The following is a 19,847-nucleotide window of genomic DNA, read 5'->3' as shown; positions in this document are numbered from 1 at the left end:
GATCACGCCCCACGCACTCAGCCCCACCCTTGGTTCGTCCCCTCTATCTCCGCTGTGATCTGCCCACTTTTCAGCATTTTTCAAATATTGTCAGTGGGTGGAGTCAGGCTCTGAGCAGGGGTTTAGTTACACTTTAAGGGGTGCAGAGTAGGATATGACCGATGTGGGTTGTATGGTGTAGTAGCAGGTTCAGATCTTAATATTTCAGCTGTTGTATTCTGCAGTTTTTGTCACCTTTGCTTAGACCTTTTAAAGTTTGGCACATTTGTAATCAGTTGCTTAGCAAATTTTCAACGTCTTGTCATAATATCAGTTGGAAACGTCAAAGATTTAAGTCTTCAGTAGAGTCCAGAAATCTAGTTATCACTCCAAGTGTTATCCATCCAGCATCATTCTTATTCTTTTGGTTTTGTCCTAAGTATATAAAGACAATGTTTAGACTTAAACTGCATCTTTTTCAGAATAAACTGACTCAGTGATTCAGAATTCATTAGCCGTGTAGTCTCTATTTAAAAAAAGAATGCTATTAACCATTCTTTTATCTCAATCTAATCGGTTACTATTTGGAAAAAAGGCCTTGGAACACTGGAATGCAAAAATAGTTTCTGCCCAGAATGAATAAATTTCATTTCTAATCTCTTCATCTAATAATTGTGACCCTATCTGTGAAATCCAGGCTAAAGTCTCTGAATCTAATTATGAGATAACAAGCATTAAAGTTTCACAAATGCCATTGACAAAGATTTGAGTACTTAAACTTAAGTGCACAATTCCCTTTTTTTTTATTCCGTTGAAAATTTGAAATTCAGGATCATCTTTTTGAAAATTTGTAAAAATAAACATTTGTGTGTGTATAATGTCTTCTGAAATGAATCTCCAAGTAAATGTTCTTGTTATCTATGAGAAAGACCAATGGACGTTAAGAGTAAGAATACTAATAACCATTTGTGCTGGTCGTAGTGTTTTCAAAGTAGCATTTCAAATGTGGTCGTTATTTGTAATGCCTTGTGTCATATCATTGAGTTGTTTACATTCTTAACAAAGATTTGGATGTGAATGATCGAATTGGCAAATGTACTGGTAGATTTTTTTTTTTTTTATCTATTATACTGCATGCAAACAGACTGTTCATTGTGTTTGGGAGAGCTGTAATGACAGAGGTCAGGTTTAGTGGAGTAATGAATGCACTATGTTATAGCATGTACATTGTGCAAGTGTACTTTGCTGTACACATGGTGTTGATTTATCAGAACGACATATTTTGCTGTAGAAATCTATGCAACAGTCTTGTTTAGTATTAGCATTGTACTGAAGTGCTGTTTTGTATTCTGTGGGTGAAATTTGACTTTTTTTTTATGTGCCTTCAAAAATAAAGGCTTTTTAAATATAAAATGTCCGATATTTAAAAACTATGCCCTGGTTGTTAGTTAAAGTTTGAACAATAATCTGTTCAGTAAATCATTGTTTAATGTGTTTTAAGACAGAAAAAGCCCTTAAAGTTGGGTTTTGGTTGAAGTCATTTTATACAAGGAGATTTGGTGGTAACCTAATTAGTTACAAATAAATAAAGCACAGAAAATACTATATTCTTCAACAGAAAATGCATGTTTATTATCGTTGCATGCCATATTTTTCATCAGAGATTTATTAATAGAGAAATGTATTAAATTCACAACAGTATATAACAATTAAATAGGTGGTAGAAAAATGACATGAAAATAAAATTTTAGCTGTGATCGTGTAATTGGCAATGCAAATGGAAATTCAAGCCTCTAAACCAATCATAAACAACTGATCCAGTCAAGATGGACGTGAAGAGTTAAGATGTTTTGATTAAGATAATATGCTCAATTCAGCTGCAGCTAAAGGATATCAAGGGCCATGTTTCAAAACCTCAAGCAGGACCAATAGCGGAGCAATTGTAAGCGTGCACTTATAATAATTGAAACACTGACATGAAACTTAATAGCGGATTGCTGTTTTATAAGAGGGTTTGAGTTACAGAATAATGTGACCCTCCATTATTACTAATTATTTTGACCATGTGGGACACAGTGCTCAGAAACATAAGCACACATTTACTGCTTGGTTTGATCATGCTGTAAATCAGCATATTTCTTTAGCTAATCTACTCCAGTGGAAATGTAAAAATAAATTTTAATATACAGTTGCAATCAAAATTACTCAACCCCTCAGAGACTGCAGTACTTTACAAATACAAGCTTTTCTGAAGATCCAGGATAAAATAAAAATTGCATCTATAACAGTTCACTGGCGTATTAAAAGTGATATTGTCAATATATAATGTAATTTTTTTGAGTTATAAGATTTTTTTTATAATACTGCCATAATTATTCAACCCCTATTCAACATTGCTGTTTTTAAATCACTTATTTGCATGGTGGGGAATGAAACAGTCTCAAAACACAATTAAGCCTTTAGAAACTCTATTAAAAACAGAATTAGCTTGAGCTGTTACACATACAGTTAGCCCATGCATGTGTTAAAGTTGAGTAGCAAAAATGTCAACAGAGATCTCATAAAAGCTAAAGAGAATAAATATTGTATTACTTTAGAAAGGCTAAGGCTATATGAAGATTTCCAAGACATTGAAAGTTCCTAGAGACACAGCTCTCAGCCTTATTCCTTAGCTTAAAGTGTGTTTTACCAGAAAACCTTTGAGGGTGTTGAGGAAAAAGCACAATATCATAAAAAATGTTTAATTAGAGCAACTGAAAAAACCTGCAATGTACAGTCAAAGACTTTCAAGATGATACTTTACTGATGCCTTTGTTGAACTGGTTTCATAAAATGTTGTTCTCTGCAACAAAACTTCTTGCAGGTCAAGGGGGTTGAATAATTTTGATTGCAACTGTAGCCCCAAACTCAAAATGTCAAAACTACAAGATACCTGTCATTAAAGTAACACAAAATGCAATCAAGTGTAATAAAATAATGTTTTATAATTTGTTATAACTAATAAATTAGTATTAATTCTTGATCTTTGTCATGGCTTAATAAATATATGATATCAAGTACATGTGTGCTATTCAGAAATGAACTGAAAATTAAATCCTGGTCTATTAACAGAAATGTGTTGAAATTAACTGAAGCAGGATAAACTGAAATTGTATTGAATGAAAGTGGTATCAAAAAGTTAATATAACTGTAATGTTTTAAACAGAAATGCAAAGTATGTGAAGACATACACTACCGTTCAAAGTCTCTTATGCTAACTAAACATACAAATTCTCTAAGTACAATTTAAAATAACTTAAAATTATCAATGTTGAAAATAGCTGTGATGCTTAATATTTGTGTAAACCAATAGGATGATGAATATAAAGTTTAAATGAACAGCAGTCATTTATATATTTTTTTGCATGCATACTAAAAGTAATAAAAGAAACTCAGCCAAAAGTATTTATTTCATGTATAATTTATGCATGTTGATTTTTACTTATTTTTTTTAAATTGCAGTTCAGTAAATTTCAATTTAAATTAGATTTAAACTTCCTGTGGCATGTGGCAATTGAATTTCTAACTAACCTAAATGTTACCCTCATTTTAGCAGGCCACTTGTGTATTAGTGTGCTGATTAACTAGTGTGCGTTGTTTTGTAAATACCCATCCATCCTTTAATCCTGGCCTCCTTCTCTGATGTCTGCTGCCCCAAACTAGGAGATGACAGACATAGATATGGGTTTTACCACACCTTTGTGACATACAGTAACGCTCTCCTAATTTGTGTAGCGATGACAGAAATACACTAAAAATGTAGATCAGCTGTGTGGGTTATTACAACTTGAGTGAACTGAAGAAGCCCTTAACATATTTAATAACTGTTCCACACAGGCCAGCTTATGATAAACACACTGACAGGGCAAGTTCTTGGCTTCTCAGTCATGTTTGTGATCATGGTAGACCTGCCAGTTCCCAGGTATGGTCTCAACAGTCTGAACTGGCAGGAAAAGGCCCAGAGCCCACCGGGAACCGAAAACATCAATCAGGTTGACACGCCAGGTCCCGCGACCCTCTGACAACTGCCCTTTTTGTAGCTCACACCATGTTTGCCCTCGGGCTACTAATAGAAGCTGTTGACAGCAGAAACCGGCGCTCACAAGTCCGATACCCAGCCAGACGTACAGCATTATAACCAGAAAGAACTGGAGACCGGAAATCAAACCTGAGGGGAGAAAAAGAAAGAATGTTCTTATCCAGGATATTTGAAGCAGGAAATCCTCAAGAAAGACTGAATTAAACTTACCAAGGAAGAAGTAACCTGTCGAGAGTGGTAGGAGCGTGAGGAACGTCAGTGGGTTCTCAAAGGAAACGGAGTATTCCATGGTAAGATACGCCACCCCAATTACCAAAGAATACAGACAACAGCAGGACGTATAGATGCTGAACATGATAAAGTAGCGCATGTTCCTATTCCCAATACAGTTTCCTGTGAAAAAGCAGTGGTGGTCCCGTTTTAGAATCACTTTCTTACACACTTTGCAGAAGTGGCGTCCATTCAGGAGGTAGTGGGCGTCAATTCGGTCCGGGCAGTCGGGGGAACAGACTGGAATTGCTGTCTCGTTGGCACTCTCAGATGGGTACCATATAGTCATCATGTAATTACCCAGAGCGTTCCCCATGAGGAAGAGAAAAACGGCAATGTGGACCAGCATGGTGGGATTTAGAGCCACATCTGGACTTCGGAAAACAGTGGGCATGAAGAGGAGGAAGTGAAGGGTGAATGTGACCACGGTTGCAGTGTAGAAGTATGCAGGTGCAATCGCATTGAGTAGTCTGAGTTTTACCATCCTGAACACCATGCCTGTGTTAGATTGATAAAAAAATGTCTTCATTCAGAAAATGTATTTAACTGAAGATGATAAAATCATACACTTTAGCATCAGCAGTTTATCCCTATGAAAAATAACTTGAATGAAAATGATGAAATTTATTGACACACTGTAAACTGACTGGTTATGGTTGGCTGTGATTGGTTTATGTGATAATTCCAGCCTCTTGTGTGTTCCACGTTCGTAAATCAGTCTGAATGAACAATATAATGGAAAGACTCATTAAAAAATAAGTAAAAAATTCAAACATTTAGATATAACCACTTTGTTACGTCAAAATAAGACTTGAAATGGCCTGAAAACATGATCTGTGGGAGTTTTTAGTTAGTAATCAGCTTGGTAAAATTGTAATTAAATATCAGTGTCTGTGAACAATATTTACCAAGCTTTGATGACTAATGAACTGAATAATTAAAAATATAGTTAACTATTAAAAATAATTTTGGAATAGATGTAAAATGCTTGAAAACACTAACTAGGTGATATTCGTACTTGGCTTTAATAAACAGAATATTTATTACATTGTTAATTTAAAAATATATTTTTTTCTGGTAGTGAAAGTAATGTTTATTTAACAGAGAACATGTGACTGGACAGGAATTTACATCTGATAAAAAAAAGAAAAAAAATATTTTGCCTCTTTATTTCAGAACACGGCACTCACCACTGACACACACACACACACACACACACACACATACACACACACACACACACATATATATATATATATATATATATATATATATATATATATATATAGGCCTATGTGTGTGTGTATTCATACCTACTGTACATCAATCAGAAAACATAACCCTGTTGCTTAGAAATAACAATTTTATACAGAACTTTCCACCAATTGTTACAAAGAACAGAATTGGCATCCTTTAGGATTTAAATATAAATGGCATTTTTTTTATTAGTAATAATGACGCTACGATGCATCATGTTTGCAGACAATGGAGTGAGAAAAAAATGTGATGAACCGTATGAGTGCATTTCAGTATATACCCTAAAAAATCGCAGAGGTCTAATACATATTAAACCTTAAATTCTGAAACACAGTAACATCAGACAGGTTTCGTGATGAATAGGTTGAGGAACTATAAAGCCTGAAGCATCATATCTGTTTGAAACAGAGGCTTATTGTTGAACAGGATGAGGACATTGCTGGGTTATTACCTGACGTTAGACCAAAAGAGCCGCTGTATCCACACAGAAGCGCATCCCTCGCCCACGGTGCTAGGAGATAAACCACAAATAAATCACTCAAAAAGCAAATCAGTTTTAATTTCGAAATACTGAGCGCATCTGCTCGCTATGTGTCTCAGTAGTTTAGCACCGCCTGTTGGTGTGGATACAGCATCCAGCTCCACTAGAAATAAGAAAAAGCCTATATATATCTACAGTTTTTATATGGATATGTTTGTGTGTTCATTTATTATTATGTGTGGCTATGTGATTTTATATCCATATTGTACACGTGTGCCGCTGAATCATACTGTTTTCCACACAATGTGCACGTTGACTCGTTAATAAGGACGGATTACACGCACTTACAACTTTCACCAGCAGATGGCTGTGCAAATCAACGCTTATTTGATCAGATACGTTGATTTAATTTTTGCTGCGTTTTATACATATAAAATCATCCCTTAAGATAATGTCAGCATTCCATGACGTGGGGCGTGCCCACAAGCGGATATCTGTAATAATCAGAAACATACAATGACATTTTTTCGTTTTCGTGTTTGTCGGTGGCTTGTCTCTTTCCACACGGTCCCTGGGCGGATGGGCGCTCCCCGTGTGCGCTGGTGCTGATGCAGACAGACAGAAGCATCTAACCGGACATAAACCACAGGAGGTGTTTCAAAGGTAAGCCGCATTATTGTTGTATTCACCTCGCTTCTGATGAACTATTCATAATTATATCGTACAAGTGATTCGACAAACAGCTCAGTGGTTTATTATGAACTTCAACTGCTTTTAAAAGTAGGCGCTTTGACAGTTTAACACGCTATTGCAGCAGAGACCTATGCTTGGGTGCTAAACACAGAGGAGGGGTGATCCTTAAATAATTGAACTGCTCGAGGTGTCTGGAAATACTATGGGCATATTGATGGCATATGAATGGTTTGCTTTGGCTTGTTTGTTTACCGTCTCATGTACAACATCTCCAGGAGCCCCGCTGTTTTATTGTGCCAAGGGAGTGCGCACGCTGTGCATTCATTGTGACATCCTAATATTATCTTTTTAAAGTTATGGCTGCTCTGCTGCTCCTGATAATGGCTGTATTAGTCCTCACATGCTGACAGCAGGGAGTTTAATGTCTGGATAATGTATTGAATGGGGAATAAGTCAAAGCTGCGCGTTACAAATCAGAGGATGTGGGCGGATAGATTTCTCCACGCTGTTGCCAAGAAGCTGTGATGATGCTCAAGCAGATAATCATAATAACTTAAACGATTAGAAACGTAGTCTCTAATCATCCCTTTGAGAATTAAACATTATACAGGTAGAGGATTGAAACTGGTCATATCAACACAAAATCCAAAAAATAATTATGCAAAGTGATTAAATAAAAAAAAATAATAATTAGTAATATTTTAAATGATTGTAATCTATTTTATTTATATAATATTATATTATATAACGATTTTTATATATAATAATTATTTACATTTTAATACAATTAAAAGTGGTTTATGTAGGTGAATTCAGGTCAGTTTTGCAAATGAAATAACTAGGAAGTGTCCCAATCAACCAGAATTCACCCTGCAGAAATGTATTAGATTTAAACATAGGGTAGTATTGTTGTGTGCCCCCTTTAATTTAAACCACTGTAAAAAAAAAAAAAAAAAAAAGAGATACAGTAACAAAAACACTGCATTAGATTCATGAAAATCTACTGAGAACAATAACTGATTAAAAGACATGCATTACAAATACCTAAATAAAATAACCAAATGCAATAAACCATCCAAACGAGAATGAAAATTTGGGGGAGGATATGTGTTAATAGTTTTTGAAAATTATGTTAAAATGCCCAACACCTTTTAATGTTTCTAAAATAGTCTACATTTTCTACATCCATTTATGTATTCATGTATGTATTTATTTATGTGATTTTTTTTCTTTTTTCTTTACATTTTGTTCATTTCAACTGCATCCGTGCAACCATAAAGGATTCATGGATGAATAATAACATATTGTAACATTGTGTTATCAAGAGGTTTTTCAGTACCCAGCATGCTTTGTGTAAGTCTAAAGGGGATGAATAAAAGTAGACAGCTGAGTGTTATTTTATGTGTTTTTGAGCAATATGAGCAGGGGGAAATATGTAACTGCTTAATGCTGCCATTTAGAAAGGATTCAGTTTTTTATAATTTTTTTTAGTTTGCTACTGCAGAATTTTAGGGTTTAGTGTGGTGAAGAGTAACGTTTGTGCTCTGTTCAGACTTGACTAATGTATGCTAACACTGGCTTTTCTTAGTAAACTTAAATACAACAAGGTCTTCTTTGCCTTGTACCGCCTACCTGCATCCTTGGATACAAATCTGCTAATCTAAAAGGACAAACCAGAACCATGCTTGATACCAGCAAACATAAGATGAAAAAGCTGTTTGACCAAAGTGCCAATGGACCAGCAGCAGGTAATCTGTAGATGAATGGTTCTCCCAACGAGTGAGAGATCTTCATCAAATGCCATCTGACTATAAAGACACGGTTATGGCACCAGTTTTCAAGTCACCATTTAGATTTTTCATCAGCTTTACATATAAATGGAGCATCTTTGAATGATACTCAGCGATGCATGATTACCAAACTGACTGTATAAAGCAAGTTGAAATGTCACTGCACTTGTGACATAATGTTGGTTGAAGCTCATAATTGGATCATGAATAAATCATCAGAACGAACACCTGCTCTTGGCTGATGCTTCTTTCTGCTCCTAGTACTTACTAATCTTATTAAAGTAGAAATATTATTGACACCTTGCTAGAATTAGAGAAAACTTCGAGACTCTTATGCACAGTAGTGTGTAGTGAATCTCTTAAAGTCTCCTTCATGTGCTTTAATTTCATGTTCCAGTTACGTTTCATGCTTGTATGGTTTCTACTTTATCAACAAATACTATATTTGTAATGTTCATATTAACATGCTATGTATTTAAACCAAGTCCATTACAGTTTCATCAAGTTTCTGGCATTTTTAATATTGGTTGGAAAAACCAATCCAAAAATATGCATTTCTGCTGTTTCCATAAAGCTTACATAACATATAAACAGTAATATGTTTATGATGGTTGTCAAAAACTGTAATAGCAATTTATAAAACATCATACATCAACTAACTTTAAAATAGCTCAGTAAAATCTATAATGTGTTTTAAATTAGTAAAAGCATTTACTTCCATGATTAAGCATCTTACTAATGGTCTAAACAGCATGGAACTACCATCTCAAATTCTGGACTTCATTCCACATCAGGTACAAATATGAATCGTAAGAATATTTACAATGTGAGGGAAGAGGCACATGTGAGTAGACGTTCACAAACGAATACTTCATCAAAAACAAAAGCTGTTAGGAATTGTGCTTAAACCATTCATTTATCCTGCAGGTGTGACTACATCATGAGAGACTTTAAACAACCCTGAATTTTAATTCATAATGTGCTTTCTCAGAGTTTGGAGACATGCTGCTTAGTCATTTTCTGAAACTGCTGCTTTCTCTCCAGTGGTTCAGTGATCAAAAGCTTGTAATACATTCCTGAGACGTGAGAACACACAACAAATAATCCTCAGTAAAATGTGTATTTGCTATCTCTACGCAGCACAGGCATGAATATTTAATGGTGCACTTGGCTGAGGTTGAAAGTTGATATATCCCGCTGCAGTCCACCAAGAGCCACAGAGGCTGGAGAGTGAGCTATAGAAAGTTCACATATGTAGTGGTTGGATATGATTAGATGGAGCTTTTCGTCTTCCATAGATTCCCTTTTGCATCATGACAACCAACAGCTGGCACATAGACAGTTTCTGGCCTTGTTGTTTGTCAGTACTTTGTCATCATCTGCGTGATTTGTTGCGTAAGGACCACATACGGGTTTGTTTCTAATATTATCGTTGGTGTAATATTGTCTCGTTCATACTCCCACACACATACACAGAAAGATTGATGCTGGCACCTGAGGCCTTCACACAGTGTAACATTATGTGTGTGTGTGTGTGTGTGTGTGTTGTGAGTAAGAAATAGTGGTGTCCTTGGTATCAGAGTGAGGTTAGGATATCTGACTGTGATATATGAATGACCAGTGTCTGGGCCAGTTAACATAACTCAAAGGTTGCTTATTAAAGCTGTAGTTGTAAAAATAAATATGAAAGAGATTATGGCTCTAAAACCATTGATGAAACCATTATGGAAACCAAGCAGATCTTTTCCCTTCTTGTACCAAATGTTCATTTTGCCTGGATTTATAGGTGAAAACAAACCACAGGTGCTGATTTTCTAGAAGCTTTTGTCAGCGGTATCCAGTCCTGCTCCTGGAAGGTCAAAGACTTTAGATATAAAAAGATGGTGAACACAACATGAAAGTGCAGCACCTTATATGGCGGAATAGTCCCGCCTTCTGAATGAAAGAGCCAATCGCTAATTGCTAAAGTCATTGCATCACTGCAGACGTCATTAGAAGCTGCGGTTGCTCTATAAACAGTGTTCTGAGATGCATGCTTAGGACTGCACATGCACATTGGGTGATCTAGCCTGAAAACTAACATTTATAATGCTATTTGAGTATAAGAAACAACATTCATGAGACAACTGTTGTCAGATGTCATAAGAGATTTCAAAATATAATCGTAAGCATGTTGTAAGCCTTGGAGAATTTGAATGTTTCCAGGCAGGGAGTCTTTTTTAACTATTTATAACTCGCAATAGTGAGTTTATATCTCACAATTCTGAGAAAAAAAGTCAGAATTGCGAGTTTATGTCACGCAATTCTGAGAAAAAAAGTAATAATTGTGAGATAAGTCACAATTTCCTTTAAAAATTTTGATTGGTTTAGCTTCCACCAGCTTTTTAGTAGGAGTTTTAGTTTATAGTTTCAGTAGGAAACAAACAGTTCCCAAAGTGATTCAAATAAATAATTTTCATACTGGTTTCTAGAACCCTCTTTATATTTGCTATTGTTAATAAAAATAAATAAATAAAACAGGCATGCCACTTCTTCTGAGATTCTCAAGGAAACGTTTTGATTGGCACAGAGCTACTGTTTACAATTGTCAAGGGAATCAACCTATGAATGGCTTACATTAAGTTGTTTAAAATTAAGATGGGATAGAAGACAGAATTGCATCATCATAACAATGCCATCATTTACCTTTAATATTTGCTTGGCTGATACAGCTTGTGTGCATGTGTGTGTGTGAAAGAAAGTAAGTATTAAGCCAGATTGCTGCTTAGATGTCACATTACTGCATTTATGAGTCACATCCTTTCTGTCAAGAATACATTTACATTTAGTCATTTTGCAGAATAGATCTTAATAGAACATACTGAAATATTAACACTGCACAGTTTATGGAAGAAGACAATCTATATACGTAAATGTGCATCACTCAAAAAGATAACAGCATGGGATGATGGGAAACCATAAGTAGCGTAGTTATTCAGTGCCGTTTTGGCATTCCTAAGTAAAATTCTTATATATTCCAAACGTCGCCTTTATTTAAATTATATATAATTACAATATTTTATTCATTAAAGATTTGTATTTATGATCAACAGTTTTCTAACATTGGAAACAAAAAATCTATATTTCTTATGCTGTTATTCAGAGGCTTTTATAAAGCAAGGAACAGGTGGGACTAATCAATTAAGAAATCAGTAACCAAGGCAACCGAGGACACTGCTGGCTTCATGTGCTATCAGAATTATCATAAATCGAAATTGGACATGTACAGATCTCTCTCGTATTTACAAATATGAAACTCAGAGTTAATTTCGATGCCCAGAGTTTCTGATCTGGGTGGGCATACATTTGAAACATGACGGAAGAGAGAAACATAGCTTTAGTTCTGTTGATTAGAGGTTCAAACGTATAGCGCCGTATGTCCCTCCAAAAACACACAGACATCTTTCAAGTCCTTCGTGATGAGTATAAGCTTTTACATAAACAGTACAATAGCAGCCATTACAAGTGCTGAAACCCTATTGTATTTGTTAGAATGGCCAAGGATCAGCAACCTCCACATAAAACTGATTGGGCTGACCAAACTGTAAGTCATGGAGACTTGAAACATGGAGGGATGACATGAACAACATCCCCATGGTTCATCCCAATTGGCCTGACGGAGGCGCTACAACAATCAAAAGTAAAAAATCACTCAAAACTCCTAAACTGTTAGTCGCTGGTTCAAGTGTCTTATGTCATTGGAATCCTTGGCTCACAACTGACAAAACGGATGTGATCAGATTTGATCATCACCCTGATGAAATATTTGGGTATTTTTAGATTTTTTGAAAAACCTACTTATGCGAACTAGTCCTTGGTTTTATATTGAAACCAAATCAGTCTAGAATTATTTGGAGAATATCAATAATACAAAATAAAAAAAGTTGAACTTTTGACTCTTTCAACTCTTTTTTTTCTATTTTATTTTTCACTGTTCAAGATACAGTAACAAGCGGCAGGAGAGAAAGTTGACAGGGACAAATGTCCTCCATATGTTTGTCTTCTCTAGTCATGTTTGATCTCACGAATGTCCATGAGATCTCGTGTCACTGTAAAATGGTTCCTACCAGAGGTGGAAAGTAACTAATTACATTTACTCGCGTTACTGTAATTGAGTAGCTTTTTTGTGTACTAATACTTTTTAAAGTAATTTTTTAATTTTTAATTTTACTTTTACTTAAGTATAAAAATAAAATAAAAATTAAAAAAAATAAAAATAAAAAAAATAAATCGCTCCCTGGAAACTACGGCAGTAAATAATGGGCAGGAGGGCAAACTGGCGCTAAAATCACAAGAAAGATGTAGACGGACAAAACAGGCGTTAGTGGTGCAGACACCGCTGAAAACGAAACCCCGTCATATTCTGAAGTTGAACCCGAAGGAAATGAAGTGAACCCCTGGCCATATGTATGCTCTATTATGCAGTGTAATCTGTACTTTCCTAGGAAGACCAAGCTAAATAAGCTAAATAATTGCATCGTTGCATTGGTGGTTAAAATGAAGCTTTGACATTTTAGCAAGAGGTTTTGCACAAATTAGCCAAAAAGACAGTGGTGAGGAGTGTGCTATTTTTGTTTTAATGATGTGCGCGCACATTTATAGTGCGTTCTTTCACTGTGTGACATAATATGGAATGAAATTGCGGACATTATTCAAAAGGCATTGCAAATTGTATTTGCAATTGTAGTTAGTAGGATAAACAAAAAAATAAAGAACGTCTGTGTTGGCCCGGGTTTCGAACACGCGCTAAAAGATGGTATATCCATTAAAGATGACAGTCACTAACCACTGAGCTACCAAGCTACACTGAATCAGCACTAGATCTGTGACCATCTTAACGTGTGGCCTGTGTTTACCTATTATGAAAGTAAACAATAGCAGAACACTGACTACATTTTATGGTTCATGATATTAAAGAACATTTCATAACGTCTCAGACAACTGTACATTTGTGGCTACTGTGGCTTAATTATAAACACTATCGTTAACTCATATTTACCCTAGTAAAAACATGGTACATTTTAGTACGATCTTCACTTCCCAATGCAAACACGCCCAATAAAATGGCCCCACCCCTGTCACTTGATTGACAGGTTTCCGTGTAGAAGTTGGAAATTCAAATGCAAAAGGTATTGCGATTCCATTTGAGTTTTGGCAGTTTACATGCACAGTGCAGAGAGAGTGAAAAGGCAAATGTGGTAATTAATATTGCTATTTAAATATGACAGGCTCATAGCTCGTAAGATATGGAAAACACAATTGCAAACGGACTTTGCATTTCCATTTTAAATTTGGCAGACACTGTGCGTTCACTTAATCGAAAATGAAAATGGTAATGCGCGATTTGCATTTGCGTTTGGATTATGTCACATTTTATGCGTCCACAAATTGAAAATGCAATTGCAAATACAATTTGCAATGCCTTTTGAATAATGTCCGCAATATCATTCCATAGTGTGATTCAGTCTCCTAAAATGCATTTAGAATGATCACAAAATTGAACATATAGGGGCAGAAAATTCACATATTTATATAATTTCATATATTAAATCAAAATCACACAAAGAATGCCATCTTTTCCTCCAAAAATCATCATGAATATATACATACATATATATAACAGTTCAGTAAACAAGTTAATTAAGAGACTTGCGTTTTAGACACCATATTGCCTTTTTTAGCTCTATTTCTACAACAGAAAATAATTCCAAACACAGCCACCAAAGCACAGTTTTGCGTCTCTGAGCAACGTGACAGTGTTTCGTTTCTGAATGAATCAAACGTTTAAATGATTCGGTTCAATCGCAATAACTCACTTATTAACAGTGACTTGCTGACACATACTGGCCATTTTAATTTCACATTTAAAGTAGGCTATCTTTTGATTTTTTTAAATAATTAATTTCTTATCATTTCAAATGAGTATTCAACATTTTATGTCTTGTATATCAAAACATTATTCATGCATTTGTAACTGCAGGTTAAATGCATTCTTGTCCTGCACTAAACAGTGTAATACATCTAAATGCCACTTCCAATGAATCTTCTGCATTTCCTCTGCATTAAAAGATGAGTTTGTTGATACTGATTTCCCTGGCAACAGCCCAAATGTATTATTATTCTAAATAACTGATTCCTTTAATTAAAAACAACTAGTAGTTTGAGATTAATAGACCTATCCCAGGAGTGTCAAACTCAGTTCCTGGAGGGCCGTAGCCCTGCAGAGTTTAGTTCTAACCCTGCTCCAGCACACATATCATGTAGTTTTCAAATAAACCTAAATGATTAGATTAGCTGGATCAGGTGTGTTTAATTAGGGTTATATCTAAACTGTGCAGGACTGTGGCCCTCCAGGAACTGAGTTTGACAACCTTGGCCTGTCCCATTTTTGACTCCCTCCCACTGTTAAAATGTAACTAAGTAATTTTTACTCTGAGTAAATTTTAAATGAGCTACTTTTTACTTTTACTTGAGTAGATTTTTAGACTGGTACTTTTACTTGTACTTAAGTAAAATTTCATTAATGTAATGGTACTTTTACTTGAGTAGAATATTTTTGTACTCTTTCCACCTCTGGTTCCTACAATCAACAAGTGTATGGTCTCGCGGACTGGTTGAATCATTTAGTGTGCACATTCAGAGCAATTCTAAAAATTGGTTGAAACTGTCTTAATGTCTGTGGTCTCCCATGGTTTTAAAATTGGTTAAGATTTGAAAATCGTCTAATGTGTCCCAGGCCTAAAAAAAACACATACAAACAGAAAAGCACCAGCAAATTAGGAAAACATCTTCAACAGTTTGACGACACATGCTGCAAATACAGAAATGCACTGCAAATATTCACAACACAATCAAATACAGAAAAGCTTTACAAGTAGCACAGACCACTACAGAAATGTTTCAAGTGGATGCCAAAAAAAATTAACCATGGTTTTGTTACAGTAAAAGTGTAGTAACCATGTTTTTTGGCATATTGATAACCATTTGTAAAACCACAGTTGTACAGATATCATGGTTAAACTATGTTTAGTTAGTGTAGCAAAACAAGGTTAATTTGTGGTTACCATGGTTTAACTATAGTAACAGTGTTTAGTTTTTTGGTTCATTTTCGTAAGTCACAATGTAAAAGTTAGCAAACTTGCATAATGTTTTCACAGATATAGTGATTGTTTTTTTTTTAGCTTATTTGGGCTAATAATATCCATAAAAATCTAAGTTATAAATATTGGTAGGACTATTTTCTTAAAAATATTGATATTTAGCAAAGACCATGGAATACCAAAGATGTATCACTCATATAGTTTTGAATAGGGAAAAATGCTTTGAGTTAAAGAGCCAATTGCTAATCGGTTAAGTCAGCGCGTCACTGCAGCTGCCGTTAAAAGTACCGGTTGCTATAGAAACAGTCAGCATTCTAAGATGTGTGGAGTGTGCATGCACACTGGCTGGTCTAGCCTGGACAATAAGCTTTCTTTATGCTATTTCAGCAAAAGAAAGAACATTTATGAGACAGTTGTTGTTTCACTTGTGATTTCAAATATTACATTTAATCATAAGCTTGGCAAACAGTTTTGGAGAATTTGAAATTTCCCCATTCACAGAGATAGGAGCTGTTCTTGTTGTTTCAAAGATGGCCACCGAGTTAAATGCCTATGTATTTAGTCACTGGATATTTACAAAGGATTTCCTATACAGTTTCACTTTAATTATAGGATTTCTACAATTAATGGGCAAGAATGAACTCATGAATGAGACATCCTCCTTGATTCCTGTTTATTCCAACAACAAAGCATTTGAACACGACAAACTCGTAATTACAACTTCAGAAATACGAAACAGGAAATTTCCGGTAGCATGTGAAGGCAGCATAAACACAAGTAATGAAACTGGACTCAAAGGACCAAACTTAACAGACAAGATTCCTAGTTCATCTATCCCTAGAAACAGTCCTGGTATTATTGCTTAAAGTCCCTAGGGGTATTTAAAAAAAATGCCAAACATAAGTTTTATGGTGTGTTATAATAGTGTCCTCCAAAGTGGACTTCATTGTATTTGAATACTCAAACAACTGAGATCCAAATTTAGATGAGTGACCCTGGACCATAAAACCAGTCTTAAGTCGCTGGGGTATATTTTTAGCAACAGCCACAAAAACATTGTACATTGTACATACTATGGGTCAAAATTATAAATTTTTCTTTTATGGCAAAAATCATTAGGATATTAATACCGGTAAAGATCATGTTCCATGAAGTTATTTTGTAAATTTCCTACCATAAATATATCAAAATTACATTTTTGATTAGTAATATGCATTGCTAAGAATTCATTTGGACAAATTTAAAAGTGTTTTCTTTGTATTTTGAATCCAGATTTTTAAATAGTTGTATCTCGTCCAAATATTGTCTGGTCCTAACAACAAATTTATTTAACATTCATATGATGTCTAAATAGTGTTGTTTTTTTTTTTTTAAGACATATTTTTAAACTACAATCATCCAACCTAAATGTTTCGTCAGCCATTGTATTTGTGTTGATTTGTGATGTATGTTGTTGATTCATATTTATATTGTGAGGAAGATACTTAAAAAAAACTTAAATTTCAAACTTTGAATTTAATTTATTTATTGTAACATGCTTACAATAAATAAATTATTTTGTTATGCTTAACAAAAGGAAATTCACAGTAGAAGCCACCAGTAAGCAACCTAGCAACCACCCAGAATACCCTAGCAACCACTTAGCAACATGCTACAAACACTTAGAACACCTTAGAGAACCTAAGAAAACTATAATTATCTGCCACTTTTATCCCTCATTGCATAACAGCAGCTGTTATAAGTTTGTTTTGATTAAATTAGCATATTTTATTCCAGCAAGGCTTTGTCATGTGGCAGATTCATTATATCACCAAGTCTGCTCCAGGACTGTGGGCTCTGGATTACAGACCGAGAGATGTGGGTTATGGATGGGGGGGGGGGGGGGGGGGGGGGGGGGGTCTAGAAGAGGGCTTCTTTCATCTTGGTAGGATGCTCCCTGGAAATTCTATGGCTAATCTATCCATTCAGTCACAGCGCATCAAGCCGAGGGATTCCCGTCTGAAGTATGAGAGCAAAAATTGCAAATTAATGCAGTATTTCCAGCCTAGCAGGGAGTAAGTCAGTGTTGAATTTTTTTTTATCTTAAAATGTGTTCAAAAATACAGATAAATGAAATTTCATATATACAATCTTATTTTTAACATAGATTATAGAAAGAAAACATTGGCCAATTAAGTAGATTAGCATTAATATTAGAGGTCGACTGATGTATCGATTTTGCTTGCTGGAACAATCAGTTATCGGCAAAAATCCATGGCGGTAGTTTTCTGGGTTGCGTCCATTGCTGGAGCGGCTGAGAAGGGTCGGTTTTCATTATACAGTGAGAGCGGCCTCTATTTTTTGAAATCACTGACAGCATGTGCTATTTGTTTACACACGTGATGCTGCACACTGAACATAGAGAGAAACTTCAGACCCTGATTTCAATGCAGCTGACAGAAAATCCTGCCCTGCCACAGAGCGCCATTCACATAGTTTTCTTTTAAATTAAATTATATTTGCCCCAAATCATTGTTAATGTACATAATAAATTGTATACTGAGCATTTTTTGCCAAAAAGTTTGCTTAATTTTCAGTAATTAAAAGATAAATGAAATTAATGTTTCATGTCTTGATTTGATAACCAGAAAAAATTAATAAACAATAATGAATTTTTGAGGAATAAAAAATACTTCTTTAAGAAAAAAAAGGAATAAATTAAGTTGTTCTATGCAATCATATTAATATTAAACTTTAATTTAATTTAATTTAATTTAATTAAACATGCTAAAACAGGTATATGGTGAGAAAAAATACAACATTTCATAGGGCCCTAAACATGTCATTTTTGTTAAACTTTTATTACATTTACGTGAAAATGTATAAGTTTAATGGTTTTAATTAATTAGACTTTCTTTTTGATTAATAAACTTTAACTATTAAAACAGAGTGGAAAAATATTTAATCTGAAAAAAAATATTCTAACGGAAATAACACATTTTGGAAAAAAATAAAGCAGAATTTAGGAAAAAATAAAACAGATTTTGTGGTAATTTCAACATTTACTATTACTATTATTATTACTTCTACTTCTAGTATGATTTAGTACTATTTTTTTTTAAATAAAGCACTATTTTAGTTTTTTGTTCAGTATGCATTTGAAGAACTATCAGTTAATTTATCCGTATCGGCCAGTGTGGTCCAACCTAGCTATCGGTATCGGCAAAATCCCCTATCTGTCGACCTCTAATTAATATTCGATATATTTTTAATAATACATATTAATAGCACACAAACATAAATATATGAACAGGGCTGTCCTTATGGGGGTGCAACTGGTGCGATCGCACCGGGGCTGCGGCAAATGGACCGAGGGGGACCCCTCTCCTCAGTAACATGATCGCGAATGCTCCCTACCTCGCACTGGGGCCCCGCGTCAGCTGATGACAGCCCTGTATATTAGGAGTTTTGTTCCAAAATGCAATAAACACATTTTTTTTTATTGAATTAAATACATGTGCCGCGTTTCCACCGAAATTATCCAGAACATTTGTACCAGGAACTTTTTTCCCCCCAGACCTGTTGCTTTATGTGTTTTCACTGCGGTCTAAAGTACCGGGAAGATTAGGCAAATAGTCTGGTGACGTAGGTCTGCGCGCTTTTCTCAATACAAAGTATGCTGATTTTGGACTTGCATCCTCTGTAGTTCAGACTTTGCGCATTCGACTTGGGAGTTTGATGTCCGCGTTCATTTAATCCGGTAATTCTGCAAACAGCAGCATACTTGATAACATCAGTCAGCTCGCCTTGGCTACTGCACTTTTCCTCACTGTATATTTACAATAAAACGAAATAGGAAATCAAATACAACTGCCTCCTTTCGTTTTCATTTGAACATAATAATAGCCGCAGAAATGAACTTAGTTCAGGGAAATGTGTATATATAAAGCCATTACAATGAAACGAAATATTATGGTAATTTGCCTTTTTTATTTTCATTTTAACATATAGATGAATTGAATACAGACCAAAGATAACCTGTTAGATTTACCCAAAACAAATTATATTTTATGTTTAACCACTAAAGAGACATCAGAGCCAGCGGCACATATCAGAATGTCTAGCCAAGGTGAGGCTGCTCTCGGCGGATACATGAGGACTGAGCTCCCGCTGATCACGTG

At 35.0% G+C, this 19,847-nt stretch overlaps 2 protein-coding genes across 4 annotated transcripts in view; one reads left to right on the top strand and one right to left on the bottom strand.

The window, feature by feature from the left end:
- Positions 1-3,429: 3,429 nt before the first annotated feature.
- Positions 3,430-6,198, bottom strand: LOC132111747 (palmitoyltransferase ZDHHC22). 3 transcript variants are annotated; one of them, XM_059519334.1, is made up of 4 exons: positions 6,036-6,198; positions 4,964-5,046; positions 4,268-4,825; positions 3,430-4,186 (listed from the first exon to the last, which is right to left on the bottom strand). In XM_059519334.1, exons 3-4 carry the CDS (start codon positions 4,821-4,823, stop codon positions 3,900-3,902), a joined length of 843 nt encoding a protein of 280 aa, XP_059375317.1. In that variant the 5' UTR covers positions 4,824-4,825; positions 4,964-5,046; positions 6,036-6,198; the 3' UTR covers positions 3,430-3,899. The 3 variants fall into 3 exon arrangements, with proteins under 3 accessions (XP_059375317.1, XP_059375319.1, XP_059375318.1); XM_059519336.1 differs by having other exon boundaries at positions 4,975-5,046; XM_059519335.1 differs by lacking the exon at positions 4,964-5,046.
- A 416-nt stretch (positions 6,199-6,614) lies between these two features.
- The window catches only part of LOC132111726 (calcium permeable stress-gated cation channel 1), a 55,088-nt gene continuing 41,855 nt past the window's right edge, over positions 6,615-19,847 (top strand). The window contains exon 1 of the mRNA XM_059519297.1: positions 6,615-6,728. The gene's annotated coding sequence lies outside the window, so the exon portion shown is untranslated. The remainder of the gene's footprint in view (positions 6,729-19,847) is intronic.

This window comes from Carassius carassius, chromosome 31, assembly GCF_963082965.1.
Source record: "Carassius carassius chromosome 31, fCarCar2.1, whole genome shotgun sequence".
In the NCBI taxonomy this organism is placed as follows: domain Eukaryota; kingdom Metazoa; phylum Chordata; class Actinopteri; order Cypriniformes; family Cyprinidae; genus Carassius; species Carassius carassius.
This window is presented reverse-complemented; position numbering and strand designations above follow the sequence as displayed.

Coding starts and splice junctions, on each gene's coding strand:
- LOC132111747 (XM_059519334.1), bottom strand. CDS start 4,823: ATGGTGTTCAGGATGGTAAAACTCAGACTACTCAATGCGATTGCACCT. Junction 4,187..4,267: donor GACAGGTTACTTCTTCCTTG/GTAAGTTTAATT, acceptor TTCTCCCCTCAG/GTTTGATTTCCGGTCTCCAG.